This window comes from Gorilla gorilla, chromosome 2 (genome assembly GCF_029281585.2).
Source record: "Gorilla gorilla gorilla isolate KB3781 chromosome 2, NHGRI_mGorGor1-v2.1_pri, whole genome shotgun sequence".
In the NCBI taxonomy this organism is placed as follows: Eukaryota; Metazoa; Chordata; class Mammalia; order Primates; family Hominidae; genus Gorilla; species Gorilla gorilla.
This window is the reverse complement of record NC_086017.1, coordinates 132,582,376-132,604,718: the sequence shown is the minus strand read 5'-3', so window position 1 is coordinate 132,604,718 and position 22,343 is coordinate 132,582,376. Positions and strand designations below refer to the sequence as shown.

General features: G+C 36.4%; 1 protein-coding gene across 15 annotated transcripts in view; it reads left to right on the top strand.

Moving 5' to 3' along the window:
* Positions 1–22,343, top strand: part of GOLGB1 (golgin B1) — an 87,897-nt gene that overhangs the window by 7,269 nt on the left and 58,285 nt on the right. For 13 of the 15 annotated variants that reach the window (XR_008678676.2, XR_008678675.2, XM_031009078.2 and 10 more), the window contains exons 2-5: positions 15,576–15,673; positions 16,534–16,686; positions 17,214–17,366; positions 19,477–19,605. Coding sequence is in view for 13 of the 15 variants with exons in the window: in XM_031009078.2 (XP_030864938.2) it covers positions 15,578–15,673; positions 16,534–16,686; positions 17,214–17,366; positions 19,477–19,605 (531 nt within the window). In the remaining 2 variants the exon portion in view is untranslated. Of the gene's footprint in view, positions 1–15,573; positions 15,702–16,533; positions 16,687–17,213; positions 17,367–17,501; positions 17,640–19,476; positions 19,606–22,343 lie in introns of those variants that run through there. The other 2 variants (XM_063704098.1, XM_031009081.3) reach the window with 2 other exon arrangements.

Genomic DNA, 22,343 nt, shown 5'->3' with positions numbered 1-22,343 from the left:
GGCGACAATAGTGAAACTCCGTCTCAAAATAAATAACATAAAATAAATAAATAAATAAATAAATAAATAAAGTGAGTTAAATAACGAAAAGTAAGTTATGTATAAAGATATTGGAGCAGTGTTTGGCAGGTCACGCTGTGTATGTATGTTATAGCTACCACTTACAAATTCATTTAATTAAAATAGTGGCTTCTGCATCATGAAAAATAGTTGTTCATTTTCTAATTGTAAAATTATGTCATAATATCGAATATGTTATTTCCAGCTATACAGCACTACCCATTAGCCCCTCAACTTGGTTGAAAATCACTTTGAGATTTAAGGAATTAAGGACAGCTACTGAGGCTTAACTAAATAAGCATGAAATAAGCTTGAGGAGTCACCTCAACTGAAACCTAACCACCTTCTCTGTGTTTCTGTGGGAAAATGTGATTTAAATTCCAAAGTAGATGGCATATATGCATATATACACAGGCATGCACTCACTGTCTTCAGTTATTTTGCTTATTTTCCTGTGCATATTGTTCTGTTTTCGGTGGCTAGGGACATGCTTTATAATTCTTTTTATATTTTTATAGTTCCTAGCATAATGCTGAACACCAGGTGGTTGTTATAAGAATAATCATTGATAACAGTGAAGACTTGGAGAAAATAAAACTTACTTAATTCTAAGTGCCACTTCAACACATAAGTGTTAAGGTCCTATGGCAGGGTTTGTGAAAGCTGTGACCAGCATAGACTTTGAGGAATTGTTTTATTTGCCTTAGTGTTTTATGGAATCCCTGGCCTTGGCATGAAGCTCTGTGTTTTATTCTTTTCCTTAGTTGCTATTCATTATTTTGGTGCCTTATAAAATAACAGCAAGAACATTGTCCAACAGTCATACATATTCCTTACATGAATTTATGACTATGAATATGAATATTTCCCCTTTATTAATTTTTACATATATGTATACATATACATACACGTATACATATGTATATATACATACACGTATACATATGTATATATACATACACGTATACATATGTATATATACATACACGTATACATATGTATATATACATACACGTATACATATGTATATATACATACACGTATACATATGTATATATACATACACGTATACATATGTATATATACATACACGTATACATATGTATATATACATACACGTATACATATGTATATATACATACACGTATACATATGTATATATACATACACGTATACATATGTATATATACATACACGTATACATATGTATATATACATATACATACATAGATTTATGACTGAATATGAATATTTTCCCCTTTATTAATTTTTATCTATACATTTGCCCATTTCTGTCCTCAGTGAGCCTAATAGAGGGGAGTACCCATCTTTCTTCATTTAGCTTAAGCATGGCTACTTACTGGCTTTCTTGCCCTGTAGTTCCCAACCTTTGAGCTACCAAAAGCCTACAACTGTGGGTGAGATGCCCTTCCATTTACATTTCCAGATTATTCCTTTAATGTCAACAGCTGTAGAGTAGGGGGCATTAGAATGGTCCTTGTCAGTCTTCATTTTAAGATGAGGAAACTGACGCTTTAAGGTGACTTACCCACTATGATGCAGCTTCTTATTGAGCCAGGACGGAAAACTCAGTTCCTTGGCTTCCAGTTTGGTGCTCTTCCCACTATGTCGCCTGCTTTCCTGTGGATCTCTGAGACTGTTGAATCAATCTATGAGAGACTCCTTTTGTCCTGCCTGAACAGTACATCTCTAGCACTCTCTCAGATTTTTATCTCATTTAAATATTAGTCTTTCCTTTCTTAAAATGTACATATTTTTAAATGGTTATGTGAGAAAAGTAATCTATTTTTCCTTTAAATAGCTTTTTGTTTTATTCTATCAATCTTTTTAATTTTTTTTTTTTTTTTTTTTGAGACAAGGTCTTGTTCTGTTGCCCAGGCTGGAGTGCAGTGGTGTGATCATAGCTGACTGCACTCTCAAACTCCTGGGCTCAAGTGATCCTCCTGCCTCAGCCTCCCGAATATCTGGGACTGCAGGCATATGCCAGTATGCCCAGCTAATTAAATTTTTTTTTTTTTTTTTTTGTAGAGACAGTCTCACTATGTTGCTCAGGCTGGTCTTGAACTCTTGAGCTCAAGCCATCCTCTCACCTCAGCCTTCTAAAGTGCTGGGATTACAGGCGTGAGCCACCCTGCCTGACTGCTATTGTATTATATATTTAACTGAGGGACCTTGAAATGTCTTAATTTCTGAGTGTCAGTTTCCCTCTATAAAATGGGGATGATGATAATACTTATCTTGCAGATTTTGTTAAGATTAAAGAGTATATGAAGTGGTACAGTCACTTTGCATTTAAATTAAATGTTTCTCAATAATTGTTGCCATTAATATTATCATTATTATCCTGTGTTCATGTGTATGTGTTCCTTGTTTGCTATGATATTCAGTGATATTCAGTAGGATGCTGATGGGCACACTCCTTTCTAGGGAGGGTCAATCAGAAACTCATGTGGTAGTGGTATGGGTTTCCATAATGGATTTCATAATAATTAATGGTATTTGAATTACTAGAATAAATCCACTTGGTGATAATATTTTTCAGTATCTAGTCAGATTTAGTTTGCTAATATTTTATTTAAAATTCTAATTAAAATTTATTAGAACGTTGTCATCAGTATTCATAGGGAGATGGTTTGTAATTTTTCATTTTCTTTTTCTATGTTTTGGAGCAATATAAACAGCAACTTCTGTAGCACTTGGATTATCTCATTTTTGACAATTTGGTAAAGTTTTCTAATAGCAACTATTTCTGGTGTTTTAGCATTGGTGACTTATTTTATAATTTTTCCATGGAAATATATGTATTTATAATTTCTATTCCTAGAGGTATTAATTTTGATTAACTGTATTTTTTTTATTATACTTTAAGTTCTAGGGTACATGTGCACAACGTGCAGGTCTGTTACATAGGTATATATGTGCCATGTTGGTTTCCTGCACCCATCAACTCGTCATTTACATTAGGTATTTCTCCTAATGCTATCCCTTCCCCAGCCCCTAACCTCCAACAGGTCCCGGTGTGTTATGTTCCCTGCCCTGTGTCCAAGTGTTCTCATTGTTCAATTCCCACCTATGAGTGAGAACATGCGGTGTTTGATTTCTGTCCTTGTGATAGTTTGCCGAGAATGATGGTTTCCAGCTTCATCCATGTCCCTGCCAAGGACATTAACTCATCCTTTTTTATGGCTGCATAGTATTCCATGGTGTATATGTGCCACATTTTCTTAATCCAGTCTATCATTGATGGACATTTGGATTGGTTCCAAGTCTTTGCTATTGTGAATAGTGCCGCAGTAAACATACATGTGTATATATGTCTTTATAGTAGCATGATTTATAATCCTTTGGGTATATACCTAGTAATGGGATGGCTGGGTCAAATGGTATTTCTAGTTCTGATCGTTGAGGAATTGCCACACTGTCTTCCACAATGGTTGAACTAATTTACACTACCACCAATAGTGTAAAAGCATTCCTATTTTTCCACAACCTCTCCAGCACCTGTTGTCTCCTGACTTTTTAATGATCGCCATTCTAACTGGTGTGAGATGGTATCTCATTGTAGTTTGGATTTGCATTTCTCTGATGACCAGTGATGGTGAGCATTTTTCCATGTGTCTGTTGGCTTCATAAATGTCTTCTTTTGAGAAGTGTCTGTTCATATCCTTTGCCCACTTTTTGATGGTGTTATTTTTTTTCTTGTAAATTTGTTTAAGTTCTTTGTAGGTTCTGGATGTTAGCCCTTTGTCAGATGGGTAGATTGCAAAAATTTTATCCCATTCTGTAGGTTGCCTGTTCACTCTGATGGTAGTTTCTTTTGCTGTGCAGAAGCTCTTTAGTTTAATTAGATCCCATTTGTCTATTTTGGCTTTTTTTGCCATTGCTTTTGGTGTTTTAGTCATGAAGTCTTTGCCCATGCCTATGTCCTGAATGGTATTGCCTAGGTTTTCTTCTAGGGTTTTTTATGGTTTTAGGTCTAACATTTAAGTCTTTAATCCATCTTGAATTAATTTTTGTATAAGGTGCAAGGAAAGGATCCAGTTTCACCTTTCTACGTATGGCTAGCCAGTTTTTCCAGCACCATTTATTAAATAGGGATTCCTTTCCCCATTTCTTGTTTTTGTCAGGTTTGTCAAAGATTAGATGGTTGTAGATGTGTGGTGTTATTTCTGAGGGCTCTGTTCTGTTCCATTGGTCTATGTATGTGTTTTGGTACCAGTACCATGCTGTTTTGCTTACTGTCACCTTGTAGTATAGTTTGAAGTCAGGTAGCGTGATGCCTCCAGCTTTGTTCTTTTTGCTTAGGATTGTCTTGGCTATGCGGGCTCTTTTTTGGTTCCATATGAACTTTAAAGTAGTTTTTTCCAATTTTGTGAATAAAGTCATTGGTAGCTTGATGGGGATGGCATTGAATCTATAAATTACCTTGGACAGTATGGCCCAGTGTGCTGTAATTCTTATTCATACATATTCAATTTATCCTTTTAGCCAATGGGAACCTGTGTTCTTTGAAAGCTTCCTATCTTGTATGACAAGATGTTTCAGGATCATTTTGTACATTTCCACTTTAGAAATGGAATTAGCCATTTCTCTAAGAAAACCTTCTTTTAAAAACTTTTTTAAAAATGGGAAAGAGTATTTCAAGACCCCAATCTAGGCACTAGAGATATTCATTGCTTCTCAGTTTGTCATTACTTTTAAGCCTTTTCGGTGGACAGAGCTAGGAAAATATGTGAACAAATATAAAATACTGAATTGTCATTTCACACTGAGTGTTCCTATTCAGATTCAAAGATTAGTTTGTATTTCAGGGTTCTTAATTTCTTCTGTATTACATCTGTATCTTCTTTTCATAACTGAAAATACAGAATTAGTGTATCCATAATTATCATTTGCTTTAATTCTACATTTCACATATAGTAATCTAGGAGTGATGATACTAATATCACCACCACAACCACTTTAGACGAGATCGGGTGTGTTCAGGATGGTATGGCCATAGACAACAACCACTTTTAATTATTGAAAACTGTTTAAAAATATTTTTTATTTTTTGCATATGCTATTCACATTCTTCCCGATTTTTTTTTCATGGTTGTCCTATATATTGTCAGAGCATATAATCATTACATACTATGCTGTCTCTCCTCCAGTCTTTACTTAGTCTTAATTCTGTTAGTAACCGTATATTTAATGCTCACCACTAGTTCTTATAATGATGTTTCTTTAGTCATTTCGATTGCCTCAAGTTTTGCCTCTAGTAAATTCTTTAGGAAAGGCTTAAGGGAATATTCATATTTCATGAATTTTCTTGCTTGTTCATAACATTTTGTCTGTGTTTTTTATATCTAAAGGTTGTGTTTGCCAGAAATAGAATCCTTGGCTCACTTTTTCTTTTCTTGAATATCTTAAATTTGTAACTCATTTTTTTTTTTTCTGGCAAAAACATTGCTGTTGAAAAATCTAGTGCTTTTTTTTCTTTATCTTACTGGTCATATGATCTTTTAGCCTAAAGCCTAAAGGATTTTTTTAAGTCCAGTAATTTTACTAGAGTGTTTTGTTGGTCATTCTGAGTTGACATTCTGAGGTACATTGTGGGCTCTTTCAAGATGTAGTTTCAAATCTTTTTAAAAAAATTTTCAAATATTCTTGGATTATGGCTTTTCATATTTGTGCTGTTTCTTTGCTTTGCTTTTCTTCTTCAGGGAATCCTGTTATTCACATTACTTATCTTCAATATTTATCTGTTTCTCGCAAATCCTATGTAACTCTTAATTTCTTACATTTTTAAAAAATAAATTATTAGGAATTATTTCAGATCACTACAGAAAGTTTACTACAGAAAATTTGCAAAGATAGTGCAGAAGTCTGGTGTATCCTTTGCTTAGTATTCCCTAAGATTAACATGTGACATTAGCAGTGTACAAAATTAAGAAACCAACATTGGTACATTAATATTAACTGAACTCCAGACGTTGTTCACATTTCACCAGTTTCTCCATTAATGTCCATTTTCTGTTCCAGGATTCAATTCAGGATATCATGTTGCATTTAGTTCATTTCTTTTTCATTTGTTTTTTAAATATGAAGACAATTGTAGAGTCACATGCAGTTGTAGGAAATAATCAGAGCTCTTTTATACACTTTGTTGTTTCTTCCAGTGGTAACATTTTGCAAAACTAATACATAATATCACAATTAGGATATTGAGATTGGTATATTCCCCAGTTTTACTTGTATATTCATTTGTATATGTATGTATGTGTATCATTAAGTTTTGCAGTGTTATATCACCTGTGTAGGTTCCTGTATCCACTGCCACAGTCAAGATATTGAACAGCTGCAACACCACAAGGATCCCTTGTGTTGCCTTGTTATGACCACAGTCACTTCCCACCCCAACCCCTCTCTAACCACTGGTAATCACTAATCTTTCCTCCATTTCTAAAATTTTGTCATTTCAAAAATGTTATAGAAGTATGGAATTGTATAATATGTAACCTTTTGGGACTGGCTTTTTTTCATTCAATGTAATTTTCTGGAGATCCATCTAAGTTGTTGGGTCCATCAGTAGTTCGTTGCTTTTTATTTCTGAGAAGTATGTGATGGGATGTATGTACCAGTTTGTTTAACCATTTGCCTGTATATCTCAGTTTGCTTAACCATCTATTAATAGAAATAAAGCTGCTATGAATGTTTATATACAGCAGGTTCTCTTGTGAACTTAAGTTTTCTTTTCTCTAAGATAAATGCCGGGGAGTGGAATTGAGGGTCATAAGGTTTGCATATCTAGTTTTTTAGGTCATTTTTGATTTTTAAAATTATCCTTCATTTCAACTTTGCTTTTTTTTAATGACATGGTTTGTTATATTTACTCATTTTCTTGTTCCTTCTAGTTTCATCTTCATTTCCAAGATGATTTTTAAAATTTTTCAGTCACTTCTTGTTTTCACTTTATTTCTGGGTTTTTCTGTTTCTGGTGTTTATTTTTTCACATCTTATGTCATTTTTAATGCCTTTTAGTTCCTTCAGTAGAGTTAAGTGGTTATAGTTTTGAACTGTTTTTTTGAGCATGGCTCTCTGATGTGCTTCCATTTTCTGTCGGGATGTTATCATGATCGTTTTCCTCCTTTTTTTTATTCTAGTAACGTATCTGAATTGTGACACTTTTCAGTTGCTCTTTTTTTCTTTTTTGTGACAGGGTCTTACTCTATCACCCAGGCTGGAGTGTAGGGGTGTGATTATGGCTCACTGCAGCCTCCACCTCTTGGGCTCAAGCAATCTTCCCACCTCAGCCACCTGAATAGCTGGACCTACATGCATGTGCCACCATGCCTGGCTGACTTTTTAAAAAAATTTTGTAGAGATGGGATCTTGCTATGTTGCTCAGGCTAGTCTTGAACTCCTAGGCTCAAGTGATCCTCCCACCTCAGCCTCCCAAAGTGCTAGGATTACAGGATGAGCTAGCACGCCTGGCCTCAGTAGTTCATTTTTAATATGAATTTAGTGTTGCTGAACTTTTAGAAAGAGATTTTATACAGCTTTTCTAACTTGTTAAGGTTTCCTCTTGTGCTATTTTCAGACATTGTTCAACTATATGGCAGCTGGATTTCTCGGATTTCCTGCCTTTCTTTCCTTGCCACTTTCACCTGCTCTTTATCTGGACCTCCTCTTTCCTTAGTCACTTAATTTTAATTCTCCTCTCAGCAGATTCTTCTCAGTGTGGGACCCCATCCTGGAAGAGAGCCCCAACTCTTCAGTTCTGAGAATTAATAAAGGTCCAGACTGCCTCAGCTCTTTCAGCCCTTGTAGGCCCCTGGCAGGTACCTGTTATTGGAATGGGAAGACCCCTCCTTGTATCAACTACTGTTCTGTAATTGGCTTGGCGCATTTGCCAGTGAATGCCCACTGGCTCTTTTGAGGTCCTCTTGGTGTTGTACTCCTCTGGCTTCCCTCAATTTCCTCCCAGTTGAACACCAGTGACACCCAGATCTTTTGACTATTGGCGGTTTGTCTATATCCACGTTTATTTTGGGGTTTGTAGGAAACTTTGTTAAGTAGTTTTTTGGTAAAGGCTGTCCATGGATCTTTTGTTATCTAGTTGCTTTGTCTGTTTTTATGTGGGAATAAAGGAAGATACAAAATCCATGGGGCCCCTTGCTACTCCCATCTTCTCAGAATCCCATCAGTTGGTTATTTTGTTTTCTTTGTTCCAAAGTGGTCTGAAAAATCTGAAGATAAAGTGATTCTGTTTGATAAGTTAGGTTCCATTATGATTTTCTTTGATTAGCAGAAATCTATATGTTTAAGAAACTCTTTAGTGATGGTATTCATTTCCTTCATTAAAAGTTAACCAAAGAAAATATGATCTCTAAAGTTGAAAAGAAAGTTTAGAATCTGTATACTGCTGAATTGTGATTTTTTAATCCTGACTATAGCTGTGGTTCTCATATCTTGAATAGTTATATATGGCCCTATGTACTCATGTGTGACACTGTGTTGCCCTTCCAGTATTTAGATATGAAGTTATATATGATCCTGCACTGCCTTCCTAGGGAACAGTTCACTTTTTCTATTTCTGTCTCACGTATCTTTTCCAAGTGATGTGCTACTTAGATTACCCAAGACAACCTATTAAAAAAACAGGTATCTCTCATCACTTCCTTCTTAAGAACCATGGCTGCCCTAAACACTATTATTATCCCCAGTAGAAGAAAACTGTAGCAGAGCCTAGTTTCATTTAAGTGTTTATTTTGTACAGTAGTTTTTATATTTCTTCCTGCTGAGGGTTTTTTTTTTTTTTTTTTTTTTGAGACGCGGTCTTGCTCTGTTGCCCAGGCTGGAGTGCAGTGGTGCGAATCTTGGCTCACTGCAACCTCCACCTCTCAGGTTCAAGTGATTCCTCTGCCTCAGCCTCCTGAGTAGCTGGGATTACAGGCACGTGCCACCACACCCGGCTAATTTTTGTATTTTTAGTAGAGACGGGATTTCACCATGTTGGTCAGACTGGTCTCAAACTCCTGACCTCGTGATCCACCCGCCTCAGCCTCCCAAAGTGCTGGGATTACAGGCATGAGCCACCATGCCCGGCCCCTGCTGAGGGTTTTAAAAGCCAAATAACATTTTATCACAAAATGTAAAATTAGGCATAATCACGTAAACTAATGCTATGCATAGTCCAGTTCTATTTTGATTTTTCCTATCAAAGCATTAATATGCTTCTCATTTTCATGGACTTTATGGACTAGCAGTTGACACTGATCTGAATATGTAGCCTACACAGTGGTTATAAAAGTAAATTGATTTTGGAATAACTTTAGATTTACATACAACTTGGGAAGATTAGACAGACAGTTATTATATACACTTTATCTAGCATCCTCTAATGTTAGCATTTTACACAACCATGGTAGCTTTTTCAGAACAGAGAACATAGGTGCAATGCCATAAACTAAACTATAGGTAGACTTCATTCAGATTTCACCATTTTTTCCAGTAATGTCCTTATTGTGTTTCAGAACCTAATCCAGGATACTGCCTTGCGTTTATTTATTTATTTAGAGGCAGGGTCTCACTCTGGCACCCAGGCTGGAGTGCAGTGGTGTGATCTCAGCTCACTGCAACCTCTGTCTCCCAGGTTCAAGTGATTCTCCCATCTCAGACTGCCCAATAGCTGGGACTACAGGTGCATGCCACCACACCCGGCTAATTTTTGTATTTTTTAGTAGAGATGGAGTTTCACCATGTTGGCCAGGCTGGTCTCGAACTACTGACCTCAAGTGATCTGCCTGCCTCGGCCTCCCAAAGTGCCAGGATTACAGGCGTGAGCCACTGTGCCCGGCCTACTTTGCATTTAATCAGCATGTCTCCTTGTCTTCTCTAATCTGTGACTGTTTCTTAGTTTTTTGTTGTTTTTCATTACTTTGACAGTTTTGAAGAGTATTGGTCAGGTATTTTTAGAATGTCCCTGAATCTAGGTTTCCCCAGTGTTTTCTCATGATTAGACTGGGCTTACGGGTTTTGCAGAAGAATACCCCAGAGGTAAAGTACCCTTCTCATCACATTATATCAGCGGTTACATGATATTACGATGATTTATCACTGGTGATGTTAATCTTGATCACTTGGTTGAGGTGGTGATTGCCAAGTCTCACCACTCTGATGTTGCTGTTTTTCTTTTTTCATATTCTATTCTTTGGAAGTGAGTCACTAGGTCCAGCCTATACTGAAGGAGAGGGAATTAAGCTCCATTTTTAGAGGGGGACGTATCTACATAAATTATTTGGAATTCTTTTGTAAGGAAGATTTGTCTCTACCATTAATTTATTTAATGATTTATTTATATCAGTATCGACTGATGGGTATTTAATTTTTTATTTGGGTTATAATCCATATAATCCAATATTATTGTTATTTATTCTGTGACTCAAATTATTCTAGCATTGATCATTGGGAGCTCCTTCAGATTGGCTCCTGGTCACATACCCCATTTTTTTTCTTTTTTCTTTTTCTTTTTTGAACACTTCCTTACTTTCTGGCTCTCTGCCCCAACCCTAGATAGGCAGCCATTTCTCCAAGGAGCCCTAGTTCCTTTTATTGGAGGTTGGCATTTAGAAATCGAGATCTGGATGCGCTCCTTGCTACTGAGGTGTTACTGTTTCTAGGACTTTTCAGTGGACATGGCTAGAATATATATTTCTCTGTAATAACTGATTATTTATAATGCATACATATCTATACTTATTTCTGCATTTATCTATTTACATATATATTAAAATAAACATGAGTTCATACTGATATCTCTGACTCTAATCCAGTACCATGGGGTTTATCCTAGCTTTCTTGCCTTATTTGTAACTTCTTTCACTGACAGTAAAAAACCTGAATCTCATTATCTACAATTTACTTACTCATTTAACCCTAGTGTACAATGAAGTAGTTTCAGAATTGCTAACCCATACCACTGTGAGAAAGAAATTTACCAAGTAGAGTACAGTGTTTATGTCAGTTCTTTTTGTCTTTATCCTTATAGTACCCAGTCAAAACACCATTTTTGTTTCTTAGGTTAGCCCCATCTCCTTCAGTGAGGTTATATCATATATTTATAATATAGTTAGATCTATTTGTCACAGTCTGCATTCCATTTTTGGAACTCCTGACATCCTGGCTGAAGTTTTAAAAAAATTGTATACAATTATGTTTGCTCTTTGGAATGTACAGTTCAGTGAGTTTTGACAAATGCATATGGTTATGAATTTACTACTTCAAGATCATACAGAACAGTTCCTTCACCTTAAAAATTCCCTTGTGTTGCTCTTTTATATTCAGCCACATCTCCTTCCCTCAAGCCCTGACAACTATATTTGTGTGGGTTAATTTCTGGACTTGTTCAAAATGTTATATAAATAGAATAATATGATGTATATCTTTTAATGTTTAGCTTATTCCATGTAGCAAAAGGCATTTTAGGTTTAAGTATTGTGTTGTGTGAATCAATTGTTCATTCTTTTGCTGAGTAATATTCCATTGTTTGGATGTGCTACAGTTTGTTATTCATTCACTTGTTGAAGGATATCTTGGCTATTTTCAGAATCTGTGATTATGAGTAAACCTACTATAAACTTGGTTAGATGCCTAGGAGTGGGATTGGTAAATGTACGTTTAACTTTTAAAGAAACTGTCAAACAGTTTTCCGAAGTAGCTGTACCATTTTGTATTCTAATCTGCAGGCATTGAAAGTTCCTGTTGCTCTATATCCCTGCCAGCATTAAAAAATACATATTTTAGCAATTCTAATAGGTAGGTAGTGGTATTTCATTTTGCTTTTAATGAGTATTTTCCTAATGCCAGATTAACTTAAGCATCTTTTCATATATTTATTTACCATCCATCTATCTTCTTTGGTGAAGTATCTATTCACATCTCTTGCACATTTCTTTATCAGGTGTTTTACTTTATTGATGTTGAGTTTTAAGATATTTTTATTGTTTTAGATTCTGGATACAAGTTATTTACTGGATATGCTATTTGTAAATATTTTCTCCTAATCTATGACTTGTCTTTTTTTTTTTTTTTTTTCCGAGACAGAGTCTTGCTCTGTTGCCTAGACTGGAGTGCAGTGGCATGATCTCAGCTCACTGCAATACATGCCTTCCAGGTTCAACCGATTCTTGTGCCTCAGCCTCCTGAGTAGCTGGGACTACAGGCATGCGCCATCACGCCCAGCTTATTTTTGTATTTTTAGTAGAGGTGGGGTTTTGCCATGTTGGCCAGGCTGGTCTTGAACTCCTGGCCTCAACTGATCTGCTTGCCTCAGCCTCCCAAAGTGCTGGGATTACAGGTGTGAGCCACCACGCCTGGCTTCAGTGACTTGTCTTTTCATTTTCTTAATATTGTCTTCACAGAGCAAAAGTTGTATGTTTTGATAAATTTTTAATCAATATTTTTTATAATATATTGTGCTTTTTTGGTGTCTAAAAGCTCATTGCCAAATTCAGCGTCACAAAAATGTTCTCCTATGTTTATTTCTAAAACCTTTACAATTTAAGTTTAGGTCTCTGATCCATTTTGAGATATGCTTTGTATAAGGTGTGAGTTGTATGTCAAGGTTCACTCTTTTTCAGATGTCCAATTGTTCCATAACCATTTATAAAGATTGTCCTTTCTCAACTTAATTGCATTTGTACCTTTGTTAAAAATCAGTTGACTCGATTTGTATGTGTCTATTTCTAGGCTCTCCATTTTGTTCCATTTATCTGTGTGTCTATGCTTTCACCAGTGCTGCCCTGTCTTGTAATTGTAGTGAGTAATTTCCACACTCCTTGCCTTTTCATATGTTTTAGAGTCAGCTTTTTGATGTTTACTAAAAGCTTGCTGGGATTAAGTTTGGAATTGCACTAATTTTATAGGTCAAAATGGGGAGAATTGATACTTTAACATTATAGAGTTCAAATGCATGTATATGTTTTATTTCTACATTTATTTAGATTTTTTATGTCTTCCTCAGGTTTTCAATAGTTTTCAGCATTCAGCAAATTCTGCATATATTTTGTTAGCTGTTTACCCAAGTCCTGCTCTGTTTATTCAGTGCTGTTGTAAATGGTATTCTTAATGGTTTCAAATTCCTCTTGTTCATTGTAATGGGAATGCAGTTGACTTTTTTTTTTTTTTTTTTGAGACGGAGCAATCTAGGCTCACTGCAAGCTCCACCTCCTGGGTTCACGCCATTCTCCTGCCTCAGCCTCCAGAGTAGCTGGGACTACAGGCACCCGCCACCACACCCGGCTAATTTTTTGTATTTTTAGTAGAGCTGGGGTTTCACAGTGTTAGCCAAGATGGTGTCGATCTCCTGACCTCGTGATCCGCCCGCCCCGGCCTCCCAAAGTGCTGGGGTTACAGGCGTCAGCCACCGCACCTGGCCTGCAGTTGACTTTTATATAGTGACTTTGTATCCTGCAACCTTGCTGAATTCACTTATTCTAGGAGTTGTTTTTTAAGGAAAGTCTACATGGACAATCATTTTGCTAGTTGAGACAGTTTTATTTCTTCCTTTCCAATTTGTATTTCTTTTCTTTTTCTTGCTTGTTGCATTGGCTGGGACTTCCAGTATAGTGTTAGATAGAAGTAGTAAGAGACATCTTTGCCTTGTTTCTCATATGGTGAGAACATTCAGTTTCTTACCATTAATTATGATGTTGGCTGTAAGTTTTTTAAAGATGCCCTTTATTAGGTTGAGGAAATTTACTCCTTAGTTTGCTGAGAATGAATTATTCTTATTGTGAATTCATAATCATGAATAGATATTGAAATGTGTCAAATGCTTTTTCTCAATCTATTGATATTATGTGGTTTTCCTTATTTAGTCTATTAATATGGTGAATTACATTGATTTTCATATTTTGAATTAGCATTACATTTCTTGAACCCCACTTGGTTGTGATGTATTATCTTTTTATATATTACTGGATTTAATTAGCTAATATTTTATGAAGTATTTTGAATATTTTGTTGACTGTGACCATGAGGAACATTGGTCTTTAGTTTTCTTGTGTTATCTTTGTCTGCTTTTAGTATTAGGGCAATGCTGGTCTGGTAAAATAAGTTAGAAGGTGTTCCTTCCTTTTCTATCTTCTGGCATAGATTATATAAAATTGGTATTATTCCTTAAATGTTTGTTGTTACCTACTAATGAAGCCACCTTGATCTGGAGTTTTCTTTTTTTAGAAGGTTTTTAATGTATGAATTCAATTTCATATTTATATGTGTGTATATATATGTGTGTGTGTGTCTGTACACACACATGCACCCACACACATCTACTCATTTATATTCAGGTTCTCTATTTCTTCTTGAGCTTTTGGTAGCTTGAATCTTTCAGTGAACTGACCCATTTTATCTACATGGATGAACTTAAAAGTATAGGGCTATTTGTAGTGTTTATTATCTTTTAATGTATGTTAGATCATTAATGATGTTTCCTCTTTCATTTATGATGCCAGTAATTTGTGTCTTCTCTGTTTTTTTCTTGGTCATCTTGACTAGAGTTTAATCAATTTTATTGATCTTTTCAGATAATCAACTTTCGGTTTTATTGATATTCTCTATTTTTCTGTTTTTATTAATTTCTACTCTGATTTTTATTTTTATTTTTCTGCTTACACTGGCTGTAATTTGTTCTTCTTTTTCTAATTTTCTATAGAAGAATCATAGGTTACTGATTTCTGTCCTTCCTCCTTTTCTAATATATGCATTTAATGCTGTACATTTTGAACAAAGTTTATATTTAAATTTTAGCAAAGCCACATGGTTTATCAAGAAAGCTTTCTGAAAGAATGGGGTTCATGGGGCACATAAAAAGAAAAATGTTGCAGTATCATGGAGTTTATTTGAACAAGTGGGAGAGAATAACAGTCTGACAGAGGAAGAAAGAATAAGACATTCATGTTTGGGCATGTGCCTGTAGTCTCAGCTACTCGAAAGGCTGAGGTGGCAGGATCGCTTGAGCCCAGAAAGCAGAGGTTGCAGTGGGCTGAGATTGCATCCCTGTACTCCAGCCTGCGTGACAGAGCAAGACCCTGTCTCAAAAAAAAAAAAAGAAAGAAAAAGAAAAAAGAAATTCATGTTTGTAAGTGAAACTACTATGAAAGAAGGGCATTAAAGATAAAAACTACCTTTAAGGTGTATTTAACAATTATAGATTGGTATTTAACATTGTATTAATGTTTAACGATTAGGTACTTACATTTTATTTTAGAAATGATGTTAGTGATGGTGATAACCTCTGTACAATTGCCACTGAAAAGAACAGCGTGTGACTACACTGGAAGTACTCAAATGCCTTTTTGAAGACATCATTGTGCTGCAGACTGTGTCTAATACAAATCACCCGTACAGTATTCTTTTTTCATTCACGGATGATATGGTTATCAATATAGGAGAAGCCTATGTTCATTTTGCTGATTCTTAGGTTTTTTTCCCCCCTTCTTTTCCTACAGAAATGCTGAGCCGATTATCAGGATTAGCAAATGTTGTTTTGCATGAATTATCAGGAGATGATGACACTGATCAGAATATGAGGGCTCCCTTAGACCCTGTGAGTAGTTCTGTTCTGATTTAAACTGGTAAGACATATGTTCTGTGTTCTTCTAAGGAAAATAATTTAAGATAGAAGGGTGTGCGAAGCCTCCCTGGTACTAGGTGAAGCGAGGATTAAGAAAAATATTGAAATTTTATAAGTGATCCTTCTCTTGTAAGTTTTTAGCTTAAAAGCCATAGTGATGGGAAACAAGTCCTGGATACAATTTGAAAGGGCTTTCTCATTTGTCTCCCTGGGCCTTGTTTGTTGCCAGAGTGTTTTAAGTCCTTTGTTCTCATCCTTGGCTATTCCTTTTCCACAGGAAAGGTCTAAGTGACAAATGAGGAAACTGGAACACCTTTTGGGTTTCAGAATATCTGTTTACTTTGTAATTTCATTTACCACTTCTCCTATAGTTTGTATTGTATTTTCTTTTTTTTTTAAGATGACACAAATTGGCAGTATGTATTATATTTTCTGAAGTCCACATAAGGAATTAATAAAACTTCTTAGTTTTCTGAAAAGACAAGAAGTAATGCTTAGTGGTTAAGAGAGTTTTACTTAACTACTCTCTTAATTTTAACTTTTGGCCTTTTACCCTTACTGGTTTATGATTTTTGCTTTCCTTTATTTTTCTCTTTGGTAAAATTAGGATAATAATACCTTAAATGGGATAATGTTTGTAAAATGCTTAACATTTATAAAATACTTAATATATTGTAATGGCTATGATAATGATTATTATTGGATCAGAGTTAGATTCTTAAGTTAACAAGAATATGAATTGGGCAAAACATAAAAAGTTGGAATGAAGAAACTCCTGTTGGGAAGCTAATACCTTTTCCTGGTGCACTGGCAACTTTTTTCCTAAATATTAGGAATTACACCAAGAATCTGACATGGAATTTAATAATACTACACAAGAAGATGTTCAGGAGCGCCTGGCTTATGCAGAGCAATTGGTGGTGGAGCTAAAAGATATTATTAGACAGAAGGATGTTCAACTGCAGCAGAAAGATGAAGCTCTACAGGTACTATTGTTTTTATCCTTTCTTGTGGAGGATTTGATAAAGGACAGATGATACACTACTCACTTTAATTTTTGTCTCCGCTTAGATTATTAGGGAATCTGATTATCTCCCTAGTACTGTAACCTTATGCCTATTGAAAATAACTTTTGGGTCGGGTGTGGTAGCTCACACCTGTAATCCCAGCATTTTGGGAGGCTGAGATGGGAGGATTTCTTGAGGCCAGGAGTTCGAGATCAGCCTGGGCAACATAGTGAGACCCTGTCTCCACAAAAAAAATTTTAAAAAAATTAGCTGGGCATGGTATTGGGCACCTGTAGTCCCAGCTACTCTGGAGGCTGAGATAGGAGGATCACTTGAGCCTAGGAGTTAGAGGCTGCAGTGAGTTGTGATTGTGCCACTGCACTCCAGCCCTGGTGACAGAGAGATACCCTGTCTCTGAAAGTAATAATAATAAAAATAACTTTTAGTATGTGCTAGATAAGAGGGGAATAAACATTTATGTATTTACCATCATTGTTTTTGGCCAGGAAGAAAGAAAAGCTGCTGATAACAAAATTAAAAAACTAAAACTTCATGCGAAGGCCAAATTAACTTCTTTGAATAAATACATAGAAGAAATGAAAGCACAAGGAGGGACTGTTCTGCCTACAGAACCTCAGTCAGAGGAGCAACTTTCCAAGGTATGGTGACTGGGTGTAGTGTATATTTCCTAAGTTGAAAAAACTTACCAGTACAGCAGATCTTCACCAATCACAAACATTTGGGATGCTAAAATGATACAGCACTAAATAATGTTTTGTTTTGTTTTTTCTTATAGAGCTTGTAGTTCAGCTGGACTGTAGGCCACACACAGGGAGAATGAAAGACCTACAGAAAACATGGATATGAAATGCCAGTTGTGACCTGGACTTTCAGGGATTAAAAAAGGCTTACAGGAAGAAATAAGTACTGAAGTGAGGCATTTAGAGAGGAGGGAAACATACCTTTTGGAGGAGTTTCATCATTGATTAGAAGATTAAACTAGATTATCTCTAAGGTTTCTTCCAGCTCTGAAACTTTTTAATTCAATGACTTAACACAGAATATTCTGTGTCCTCATATATAGTCACATAGTGGTGGATTAAAGCTTCATGCATGTGGGCTGAATCAGCTGAATTACCTTGGACTGTCTAAAAGGGAGGCTCACTAGGTTTATGACTGCAGCCAACAAAGCAGTTTAAGGTTGGAGATACAGAGGAGGAATAAGGAAAGTACTGCCCTGTGAGGAATATTGTCCCAGTACTCAAATTTTCATTATCTTTCCTGTATGGTTAAACTCCACATATTCACATTCAGTCAGCTATTTAGAGAACAAGAAACTTCAGTTTTGTGGAGAGTTTGATACAGATTATATGGAGGCAGGCATATCACATGCATACTGTAGTTATAGAGTGAGCCTAGACTTCACCGTGTGTAAGAAATCTTTTTATTTTTTTAGTTTCGTTTTGTTTTGCTTTGACCTGCTAGTATCCTTAGTTCTTGGGAAATGAGATTTTAATCAGTTTTCTAGGCACAACCTTTGGGATCGCTAGTTAGTGACCCAGTTCCTGCTTAGTCTTTCCTCTCAGGGCCTAATGATCAGAGAACATTACTTTCCCTGAATTGATAACCTTATTTAACTTCTTGAAGCCTATTTTAAAAGCTTTTCTCAATCTTCTCAAATAATTTCACCTTGATCCTTCTTTTCCTTTTGGTTTTTCCTCTGTCAGTTCTCTTCCCCTCACTGTGGTAGCACCAACCTCTCTCCTCATATTGCTTTGTTCCCTCCAGCTTCTCCTCAGCTATGATGTCAGATTTTTAAATTATCCATTTTATACTCTGCTTTTTAATTTAATTTTTAGCTCTGAGACCTTAAAGCAGTAATGTCTTAGAGCTCATTTTCTTTCTCTGTTAAAGAAATGATTTCTAAGTTTCAGCAATCAGTCATAGCAACCCTTTAACTATTATATACTCAATACAGAGCTAGGTATTCTGTGGAAAGTATAGTTGAAGAAATGACAACAGTCCTCAGGTGCTTGACTGACTTATGTGAAAGTATAAAAGTATTCTTTGTAATTCCAGTAAGCAGAAATAGCTTTGTTTAGGGGGTTGGGAGGGACTAAATTTACAAAGAGGCAGAATCTCAGTCTAAGGGAGAGCTTTTGGAAAAAAAAATAGATTATTGAAAAATTTGGATTTCCCCTCACTGGCTCTTTTCTGATGTTTTGCTTCTCACTTAGCAACAGCTATAGTTTCCTGAGCTCTCTCCTTGATTCTTCAAGGCAACAAGACTTCGGGTTTTCTATTAAGGTTTAGTCCTGCATGGCACTGACTGGTTTTGCCCTCGGAATAAAAGCTGTCAAAATGGGAAACTCGGTACCATTTCTTCCAATTATCACATCCCCTCCAGTATCTTCCTGCTTTTGGTTGCTCTCCAGTATTTTCAGATAGCTGTTTTCTATATTGTCCACAGTTTTGGGTTCACATGCTTGGTGTGAGGGAAAAAAAAAATATATATATATATATATATATATATATTTCACAGTTTATAGCTATTATGTGAGGGAGGGTAGGTCTAACAGGAACTGCTTGGCCATACAAAAACTGGACAACCCTAAGATTTCTTATTTGTTAGATCAGCTGGTTTTTCTTGCTCCCATCAGTTTAATAAAATTATAACTAAATGGTTGTAAATGAAAAATTAGAAGAAAATATCAAATATATATTAATTGTAATTCTTTTAAATAATGACTTTATCTCCTGCATTTTCAGCGTGACAAGAGTTCTACAGAGGAAGAGATGGAAATAGAAAAGATAAAACATAAGCTCCAGGAGAAGGAGGAACTAATCAGCACTTTGCAAGCCCAGCTTACTCAGGCACAGGCAGAACAACCTGCACAGGTAGGGGTGGAAGTTACTTCATAATCATTAGGTTAATGAATCACTAAAACCAATGGATTATTATGTGACAAATACATTTTTCTAGATGCACAATGGGCATTTATCTATGTATTTATCAGTCTCCTTCTTTTCTTCATTTCTTCTTGTCTGGTAATTTTATTAGAATATGCATTGGTGTTTGTCATTTTTAGTTGTTATTCATAGATACCCAGTATACTCTTTCAACATATGGTTTCACATATTTTAAGTTTGTTTTTTTGTTTGTTGTTTTATTTCACTTTAGGCCTTCTATTTTTTGTTTGTTTTTGTGTTTTTTCTGTTTTTTTATCTTCTATACTGCAATGATTTTTTCTTTTCTATTGGATTTTTCATGAGTTCAGTCACCTCATTTCTGATTTTTCTAAATCTGATTTATGTTTTTCTCTCATCTCTGTATAATTTTTTTTTCTTTTCTTTTCTTTTCTTTCTTTCTTTTTTTTTTTTTGAGACAGGGTCTCACTCTGTTGGCCAGGCTGGAGTGGAGCAGTACAGTCTCAGCTCTCTGCAACCTCTGCTTGCCAGGTTCAAGCAATTCTCCTGCCTCAGCCTCCCGAGTAGCTGGGATTACAGGCATGCACCACCATGCCTGGCTAATTTTTTGTATTTTTAGTAGAAATGGGGTTTCACCATGTTAGCTAGGCTGGTCTGGAACTCCTGACCTCAAGTGATCCACCTGCCTGGGCCTCCCAAAGTGCTGGGATTACAGGTGTGAGCCACCATGCCTGGCCCGTATAATTTTCTTAATTTTTAAAAACTTTTTGAAATAGATTGCAATTTTGATTTTTTTTTTAAGTGTGCCTCTGGTATGCTTTTATCACCTATAATCATATCATTCTGCTCCTTAGTTTTGTTTTTAATTTATAATAACAGAAATTTAATTTAATTTAAATAAAAGAATTTATTTCTTACATTTATGGAGGCTGAGAAGTCTAAAGTTGAGGGACTGCATCTGGTGAGGGTCTTCTTGCTGATAGGGCTCTCAGTGGTGTCCCAAGGCAGCGCAAGTCATCACATAGTGAGGGGGCTGAGTGTGCTAATTTGCCAGCTCAGGTCTCTCTTCTTATAAAGCTACCAGTTCCCCTTCTATGACAACCCATTAATCCATTAATCTGTGAATGTGTTAATCCATTGCTGAGTTCAGAGACCTCCTGAACCAGTCCTTTCTTAAAGGCCTCTTGTCACACTGGGGATTCAGTTTCAACGTGAGTTTTAGAGGGGACATTCACATCATAGCCTTCCACCCTTGGCTCTCCAAAACTCATATTCTTCTCACATACAAATACATTAATTGCATCCCCACAGCCCCAAAGTCTTAGCTCATTCCTGCACCAATTTCTGTGAGCCTGTGAAATAAAAACACATTATCTTCCTCCAAGATACAATGGTAGGACAAGCATAGGGTTCACATTCTCATTCTAAAAGGGAGAACTAGGCAAGAAGAAAGAGAGTAACAGACCCCAAGCAAGTTTGAAAACCAAGAGAGTAGACATTGGGCCTTAAAATTCCAGAATAATCTTCTTTTACTCCATTTTCAGCATCCTCTGCAGGTACAGGGGTTGGATCCCCAAGACCTCAGGCAGTTCTGTCTCTATGGCTTTGCTGGGCTTAGTCCAGCCAGCATTCCCAGGCTGACTTTGCATTGCACACTGGTAGCTCTATAGTTCTGGTATGGCAGTGGTAGTCCCACACCGTGGTTCCACTAGGCATTACTCTAGTGGGGACTCTGCAGGGCAATTCCAACCCCTCCTTTCCCCTTGGCATTGCTCTAGTGGGGCTCTCTGTGGTGGTTCTGCCTCAAGACAAGCCTCTGCCTGAGCCCCCTGGCTATTGATGACATCCTTCGACATGTAAGTGGAGACTACCAAGCCTCCACAGCTCTTGCTTTCTGTGAGCCTGCAGAATTAGCACCATGTGGATGTTACCAAGTTTTACAACTCGTACCTTTTGAGCTGTGGCATGAGCCATACCTGGGGCTGCTTTGCACTACCAGAACAGCTGGGCTGCAAGGAGCAGTATCCTGAAGTGGCACAGAGCAGTGGTATCTCAGGGCCTATTCACAGAAACCATTCTGTCCTCTTAGGGCTTTGGGCCTGTGATGGGGGCTGTTGGGGCAGCCTTAAAGATTTCTAAAACGCATTCTGAAATGCCTTTAGGGCTTTTTCCCATTGTCTTGACTGTTAGAAACTGGCTCCCTTTTAGCCGTGTTAATTTCTTTAGCAAGTGGTGGCTGTGCATTCTTGGATTCCCATCCTGAAATCTTCTCCATTCTTTACCACATGGCCAGGTTGCGAATTTTCCAATCTTTTTTTTTTTTTGCTTTGTTTTCTTTTTCTCTGTTCACTGTAAGCAGATAGAAGTAACCACATAGCAGCTCAAGCAGTTTGCTGCTTAAAATTTTCTCCTGCCATATACCCTAATTCATCACTCTCAAGCTCAGCCTTCTACAAAGTTCTTGGCCATACAAAAACTGGACAAGTTCAGCCAAGTTCATTGCTAATTTATAGCAAGGCTGGGCTTTACTCTAGTTTCTGATACTTTGTTCCTCATTTCTGTCTGAAGCCTCACCAGAATGGGCTTTACTATTTATGTTTCTATCAGCATTGTGGTCACAACAGCTTAACCAATCTCCAAGGAGTGCTAAGCTTTCTGTAGTTGTCTTATCTTCTAAGCCCTCATCAGAATCTAGGCATTTTTTTTTT